Source organism: Alligator mississippiensis, chromosome 5 (assembly GCF_030867095.1).
Source record: "Alligator mississippiensis isolate rAllMis1 chromosome 5, rAllMis1, whole genome shotgun sequence".
Classification (NCBI taxonomy): domain Eukaryota; kingdom Metazoa; phylum Chordata; order Crocodylia; family Alligatoridae; genus Alligator; species Alligator mississippiensis.
In genome coordinates, this window is record NC_081828.1 from 51221060 (window position 1) to 51229344 (window position 8285).

The following is an 8285-nucleotide window of genomic DNA, read 5'->3' on the forward strand; positions in this document are numbered from 1 at the left end:
TTTATTTCACATCAAGTTCAGACTTCAAATAAGCTAATTAAGTATCAGTGTTAAAACAATGTTATCCTAAAGCAAAAGTGAGCAATTATTTGATCCAGAGGGTCACTTGGGGAGTTTTGGTGAGCTGTTGCTGGCTGGGTCAGTACCACCCCCCCCCCCACACACACACACACACACAACAGCCCACCCTAACCCCATAAGTGGCTCTGCCCTGCACTCAGCCAGGCAGATGGGATGGGGCTGCAGGCAGGGAGTGGTATCTGGGAGCAGGACGGGGTGTGGAGCCAGGATCATTGGGTGGTGACCGCGCATGGCCTGGGGCAGTCACAATCAACTCCCCGGGCATGTCAGCAATGGGCACTGGCTCTGCAGGCAGGGGTGTGTGGGGAGCAGATCACAGCTCTGCCTTGAGACCCAGCTCTGTGCTGTCACTGCCCCAAGATGCCAGGGTCTCCATGGACACAGCTGAGCAGATGAGGGTGGGCTCCTGCTGGCTGTACCACCCTGCCTCCAGGGACAGGAGTAGAAGAAGCTGCCAGAGGGGAAGCCTGGAAACTCCAGAGGCAGAACCCAGACTGGGAGCCCAGAGGTTAACTCCTCAGGGACCAGATACAGCCCACAGGCTACCAGTTAGATAGCTCTGGTCTAAAGGGTACAGCTTAACTCTAGCCAAAGTTGATTCTCCTGTAGTTCTATTAAAACAAAAACAAAATTATTTGACAGCTACCAAGGTACGTAGCTCAGAGAACAGGTAATAGACTATATTAACTAATGAAAAAGTGGTGTTAAATCTATACGCTTATCTACTAAGCTTGTAATCAGTGTTAGCAATACAGCCTCCCAGAAATTAAGAACTTGAAAACTATACTGCTAACCCTACCACATCCTGTCTAGGAAAGTGATTTCAAATGTCTGATCCAAAGGACTTCTCACAATCCAAAAGACCCTCCTCGGATCTGGCCCATGATGCTGGAATGTCAACAGCATAGAAAGCTACAATGGTATTAACCTCAGGGGCTGCCAGAGCTGCTGTGTCAGCAGGGCCAGCACCCAAGGGGTTATTGCCACTGTCACCTGCCCTACCACTGGAGACACCCAAGAGAAGCCCTGCAGCCCAGATCTAGCCCACAAGGCCAAATAATCTCCTAGAGTTGGGGTGTCAAAATCAACTCATAGTTCCATGTCCAGCCAGGTAGGGAGGGAGCTATAATGCTTGTGACAGTGTCCCTTCCCTAAACCATACTTGATCAAAACTGTGCTCTACCAATTTAATTGCTTGGCCTTCTACACAATACCAAAAAAACTGTTACAGAAAATATATTCTAAAATGCTATACTTGCAAGCAGTAGCAATTGTGAGAAGTACTGCCAAGCACAGCTTGTACCACACCATCTGCTGCATATACAGAACAGAGGAATTGGTGTTTTTGTTTTGTCTTATTTAAAATTTAAGAGGAAGTACACTCCTAAATTTCTGGCTAATCTGATTTGGAGTAATTAGCCTACTGCTTTCAATCCTTCACTTCTTCAGGTAAAAAGTTTTCTTCTATGTAGGAAGCCTGTATGGGAAATATTCATACTCCAGAAATAATGGCTAATATATTTATATATTATGCATTATATTTTCTCCAGACCTTTATAATCTGTACAAATAAGTCAGCACTTAAGCCACATTTGGAATGGAGTACTTCAGCTCTTTCCCGGGGCACACCATTACTACAGTTTAAAACAAGATACAAATACTGAATCCACAAGAGTAATTTAAATGTCATGGTGATTGGTACACTGGGGAAAGAACAATATGCCCACGATTTCAAATGCAACGTGAAGCATTCCTCTAGACACCAAATTGATTAGTTGTAGGCAGACATTTATACATTACAGTGCCACAAGATTTCTGATTAACAGAACAAAGAAAATCATCACTGAATATGGTGATTATGTTCTGTCAGCACAGGGAATTTACCAGAAGAAAAGGTGCTGGGCAGTTTTTTATATTTGAAAATTTTTTTTATTATGTTGCATAGTACTTCGACTGCTTTAAGGGACCTTTAATGATATATTTTTTTTAAAAGTACAGGCTTATCTTGTTTGACCTTGGAGCACAAAGTAAAAGGTTGCTAAACTCCTCCTCCTCCAGAAAACAGAACAGGGCGGGGGGGGGTCGTCTGGGCCTGCTAGATCAAAAGCAAAAGCCAAGAGAGTTTGCAAAAAGAAGAAAAGAACCAGAACCAATACTAGGGCCAAAACTGCCATATTACAAATACTACTTGCAAGAGCATCCACAGCAGGAAAACAAACTGTATTCCTTTCCTGCCTGTTCCTTATAATTTGCTATAAAGCTTAGTATACATTTCATGTTCAAAGAGGTTTATGAACATCAATCTACACAAGATACCTGTTACAATAACATATTTTATGATCTTAATTCCCTCATCTGAAAAAGTTATAACTGCTTAATGTAAAAGTGACATCAGGAGTCAGTGTTTTAGTCAACATGATTTAGAAGTCCCTGACTTCTAATTCAGCACTCAATCCACTCCTGTTTATAACGCAGTAATTTACTGAAGAATACTTTTGTGGAACTGGAATAATGCTTCAATTTAAACTCTATTTTTCTTATACTTTATTAGTTGCTACCAAATTTGATGGTCCAGTACTTGTATTAGGAAGCACACATTACATACTAAGAATGCTACCAGTAAGAAAACTTGTAGGTTCAATTTAGACAGGGTGGCCAAACCTACAATAACAGGGGAGCTCTACTCTATCAGGGGCACACTGAAATATTGAGTGCTATATCTACTGATTAAACAGCAGCCATGCTGAAGAACTCAATGCAGTGATAACTCGAGACCCCTAGAGAACCAACACATCTTTTTATGACAGTGTAGCAGAACAGATCACTGAGGGTTCCCTATTTTTTGTATCAGGAAACAACATACACATTTACCATTGACCATTAACTCAGCTGCTCTCCTTTCCCATCTTTAGTTGCAGGATGGAACCTCTACATGTAGCAAAGAAAGGATACTGGAGGCAAGAATGGTTGGTAGAACCAAACACCTTGTGATATGAGTAAGGGTGACTTAAACTTAAAATTTGTATGCCTAAAAGAAAACATGGTTGTGTCATTCTTTCCATACTCAAAATTAGTTATATTAAAAAAGTCTGTTTTATATTCCTCCCTCTTCTGATATGAAAGAAGTAGTGTTTTAAAAGCCTGACAAACTAAACAAGTTTGAAGGTTGAAAAGGAATATTGTTGCCCTGCTTAGTTTCCTTAACAGGAATTCAAAATGGCAGTGATATCACCAAAGACACCTCGGAGAGAACTCATACTGGTGCAGCAAGATGCACTCTGCGGCTACTGCAGCATGGAGTAAACTGACTGAGCAAAAGCACAGGAGGTATTTAGAAAAGTAGGGAGATGGTTTGGCCACTCATTTATTTTCCCCACCACCAGCGAGTATTCCAAGAATAAAAAAGGGAAACGGGCATCATTTTCAGTCTCTGGACCAAGCAAAGCCAGCCTTTACCATAACTAGAATACATGGACCAGTGTTCTTATCCCTTCTATCATTTATCCACAGCAAATAATGCTGACTATACTGCCCCTCTAACAGAAGAAGGAACTGAACACGGATATAACAAGGTACAAAGCTAGTCACAAAGAGAAGGAAGGAAACCAAATTAAGTGGAATGCAATAAGCAGCCAGAACCGTTTGGGGACAAGGAAAATAAGGATCATGCATTGAAGGAAGTTCAGCAGATGAAGTGTGCCTCCTGAAGATGATCAGGGAGCCAAAGTACTGTAAAGGGAAGAAAGACTAAGGACAGGAGCAAGAGAAAGCAACAAATGCAAGTGGAAGAGAGATAAAAGTAGGGAAACCCCTCTGAAAAAGGAAATGAGTTCCTGATTATCTAACTGTGCCCAGGCTACACAAAGGGCTTAGGTTGCTGCCTGCAATGACTTGTTTTAATATAAGTATTCAACTCTGACTAGAGTGCAGTATGGTAAGTTCTCTCTAGTGGCTTTGGTTGTGGTCTCCAAGGCACTAATTAGTTCTGGTAAAATGTAACTGGGTGCAGAAACTCATACTAGCAGGACTAAAGTATTGATTGAAGCAGCATTGGGATTCAGAGCTTGCACCTGAATGTCATGCAAGTTTAGTTGTTTAAAAAAAAAACAGACAAAAAAACAAAAACAAAACCAGCCACCTGGCTTTTTAGGGAACCCAACAAATAGGATGATGCATATTCACCTTGAAAATTCCAATGAATATATCCCTCTGAACTGTTCACAAACAAAGTAAAGCAAACACCAAGAGCTTGAAAGTAAAACTGTCTCCAGGCATTTTCACTGTACAAGCTGAAAGGCAGAAGCAAGCAATATACTGTACATAGCAAAACAATTCTGTAACGTTTAATAACCTACATCATTAATACCACAGGGAAATACTCTTACTGCTGGGCAAATGACCAGTTCTGCTCTGAACCTGGACTCATTCCATGCGCCCTCTGTCCTCAGCTATATAGAGAGATATGTACAAAGACCTAAGAGAGCAGGAGCTGCTTCTTGCTGAGGAACTGTGGGGGGCCAATTCTGTGGCTCTGCCAAGCAACAGCTGAAGGACCCCTCTCTGTGCCTCAGTTCCCTAGAACTTGGCTAATAATCCTCCCTTTCTTCAATCCTTTGCCTACTTTGCCTGTTGAGAGACCAAGCAAGGAAAGGATTTAGCACAATGAAGTCCTACTCTTGGCTACTCTTGCAGCATAGAGACATACACAAAAGAGTAAGTTGAAAGAGCAATGAAAACCTAACCCCAGCTTAACTGCATCACATTTAACCTACATAAGGTTCCAAAAACAGTACTATACTTCCTCTGAACACCCTTCCCATTTCCTGCCCTAGTTCAAACTTGTAGACATTAAGAAGTTACCAGCAGTCTTTTTGACAATCATTTTCCTATTTTAATTAGTATCTCTGTCCCCTGTGGTGCTGTCTGAAAGACTTAGGAAGCCAAGAGTAATTGGCTGACTATACAAGAGAGAGGACAAAACTGAGTATATGAATATCATCAGAACAGCTCCTTAACAGTTACAGCTCTTATAATTAACTTGCAATTATAGCAGGTAAGACATTTAGAAGTGCAAATTTTAAGTCAGAACCATGTCTTAAGTCAACAGGCAGCATATCAACAGATATTTAGACTCACACAAATACACACTTTCTATTTAGGAAATAAATTTAGTGTTAGAAGCTGCCTGTGTCATTTTGTAAATACCCACAAATCCCTGCACCTGCACTGATTTCCTATGGCTGTCCATTATCAGCAGCAACAGTGGATGATATTTACATTAAAGAACCGGCAAGCTGTTTAAGATCTTAATACTCATTGCTTGTTCTGTTGGATTTTGGAAAAATCTATGCTCTCAGAAGCATTTTGCAGCATGAATATGGGAGCATTATCTTCCTCACCTGCAACAAAATCAATTAATGTTCTCAGAAATGGATTCAGGTCTTTAGCATCACAAAGTGCACCAATATAAGACTTCTACTCTTGATAACCTGCCAGGGTTCAGTGCATACCAGCACAGTGTAAGTATGCCACACAAAGAAAAGAAAAAGGAAAAAGTGTACAGGAAAGATGTGGGATTAAAGATTGTCGCATCTATTGTTTAGGCTTTTTTTCTAAGCTGACTTTCTCCTGCGGAAGCTCCCTACTTTCCACCGACTTTCTCCCTTCACAGGCAGCACCACAGAGGGTTGTTGACAATGAGAAGGAAAAGACAAGCACATTGGGACAAGCAAAGCTGGACTTCAAACACATGAGAGTCGGTTGACAGAGGACCGAGTTATTAAAGCCAGGCCAAGAAGCGTGAGCTGCCCCTAGGCCACTGCCTGCCAGGAGCCACCCTCCTCACTGAGCAAGTGAAACACCATCCCACAAGCAGGATGACAGTGCTGTACCCCCAGACAGAGGAGGGGCAGCCCCGCTCAGTGACAGTCCCGGCTCTCCAGCACCCTCAACACCTGCTCGGCCCCAAGGGACATGGGAACATGGGGGAGAAGCTGCCAAACTTGTCACAGCCACGGTGGGACATAATGTGGGCGGGCGCGGGTAAGGCAGCGGCCCAAGGGAAAGCCGCCTTCTATCACGTCCCTCCAGGGCCGGGAAGCCCACGCGGGAGCCCAGCCCCCTCCCAGCAGCGCCCGCCCCGCGCCCCCTCCCACCGCGGGAGGGGCCCAGCGCCCCCCGCCCCCGCGCCGGCTCCTAGGAAGACCCCGGCCGGCCCGTACCGTGCTGGGTGAAGATGTTGAAGCCGCCCTCCGCGGCGCGCCCGGCCGCCTCCCGCCGGCGCCCAGCGGGCCTGGCCGCGCTGCTCCCCCGCAGGCCCCGCGGCGGCGGCGGCTGCTGCTGCTGCTGAGGCGGCGGCTGCTGGAGAGCGGCGCCCGGCTCCCCGACGCGGCCCACCTGCTGCCCCATCGCGCCCCGATCACATGCCGCCTCCGCGGCCCGGCCCGGCCCGGCCCGGCCCGGCCCGGCCCGGCCCGGCCCGGCGGGCGGCCTCGGCACCCCCGGCCCGGCGGCTCCCTACAGGGCTGGCCCCAGCCCCGCCCCGCCGCGCTCCGGCCTGGGAGTCACGGGCTCGCCCCCTCAACCCCCGCCGCCATCTTAACCACAGAGCTGCGGGAGAGGGGGCAGAGTGGCTCCCGCAGCCACCTCCGGTCCTCCGAGGGGGTCGGCCCCGCCCCGCCCCGCGTGTCCCCTCCTCCCCCTCCAGTCCCCAGGGCCTCGTAGAGCGGTTCGCTGCAGACCTGCGGAGCAGGATCCTCGGGGAACGAGCTCATCTCCTCAGATGCTGTGCAAGCGCCTGAGGAAGTGACCCGGGCTCACCCGCGCTCCTGCTCTCTCTATCTGATGTCCTGAGTCTGGCCGGTGCAAATCTACCTACCCTGCCTTCTGCCTCACCTCAGGCTGACAGGGCTGAGCACCTCTAGGGTTGCCAACCCCGCAGGATTGCCCCGGAGTCTCCAGGAAATAGATACAGTCTCCAGGAGACTGCTGAGAGGTACCGGAGAGATCAATGATAGGGCATTCATTCAAATAAATTAAACGTTGAGTCCAATTTATACAGTAGTCCAGTGGGTTTTAAAAATGTAATAGTAATGTGCATTTGCCTTCCTGGCGTGAAGTCTATGCATCGTAATCTGTAACTGATATACGCCGGCACGTTTGCGCTGTGTCTCACAAATTTGTTGGCATTCGGGAAACCTGGAATAGATTTAAACAAGTTGGCAACCCCACCTCTCTGTCCCCAGGGCTAGGCTTTTGGAGGTGATGCCATCCCCACCCTTTTTCCAACACAGGATTTTAAGAATATAAGAGCTGCCATTCACTGCCTCAAACCATCGGCCCATCTTGCTGGGTCTCCTGCTTCACACAGGGGCAAAGAGAGGATGCTGAAAGGGGGAGTGAACTGGGTCTGGCCACGGCTTTTCCCAATGTTCCTCACACTTGCAATCTCCAGCATTTAAGGTCTAGGAAGTTCTGATCCAGAGGCTGTATCCCTAAATCCTGTGCTCAATAGCTACTGATACCCCTTTCCTCTAACACTGTGTCCAATGTTTCCTCGGGTGGGGGCAGAGGGGGGGATGTAGCCCTCTACCAGGGACTTCTTGAGCATATAGTAACAGTTCACAGAAGCAGGACATTGGCTGCCCTGGTTCCCCTTGCTTTACGAGGCTGTGGTAGGTTTGGGTGTTAGGTCTGTGTTGTGTCCGGGTTGAGGGCAGTCTTACGTAGAGTTTAAATAAGGGTTTTTATGGGATGGTTAGGATAGGGATGATCCTGCATCAGGCAGGGGGGTGGACTAGAACGGTGTTTCTCAACCCATAGGTCGTGACCCAAAAGTGGGTCGCAAGAATATAGGAAAGGGTCGCAGACAAACTTTAAAAATGGATTCTCCCTTAAAGGAGAAAAACATGGGAAACTGGGGGTATTTCCTTGCAGGTTGGCAGAGTTTCAGCCTGTAAGGGGCTGTTTGAGGCTCCCCTTGCTTCCACACACCCACTCCTACCCCACAGACTGGGGGGGCAGGAGGCAGCAGGTCAGGAGTGAGGGGCACCAGCAGGGCAAGGGGACTGTTTTCTACTCAAACTATTTATTGGGTCAGGATTGGCCATCAATGTTTACAAATGGGCCCTGGTACAAAAAAGGTTGAGAACCACTGGATTAGGTGACCTCTGGAGGTGTCTTCCAGCACTACTTCTCTTATGACT

The 8285-nt window shown here is 46.9% G+C and overlaps 1 protein-coding gene across 5 annotated transcripts in view; it reads right to left on the reverse strand.

Moving 5' to 3' along the window:
• ABL2 (ABL proto-oncogene 2, non-receptor tyrosine kinase) overlaps positions 1-6562 on the reverse strand; it is a 75065-nt gene extending 68503 nt beyond the window's left edge. For 2 of the 5 annotated variants that reach the window (XM_059728351.1, XM_059728348.1), the window contains exon 1: positions 6303-6560. In XM_059728351.1, the coding sequence (XP_059584334.1) occupies positions 6303-6489 (187 nt within the window). In that variant the 5' untranslated portion in view covers positions 6490-6560. Of the gene's footprint in view, positions 1-6302 lie in introns of all 5 variants that reach the window. The other 3 variants (XM_059728352.1, XM_059728350.1, XM_059728353.1) reach the window with 2 other exon arrangements.
• Between the last annotated feature and the right edge of the window lie 1723 nt (positions 6563-8285).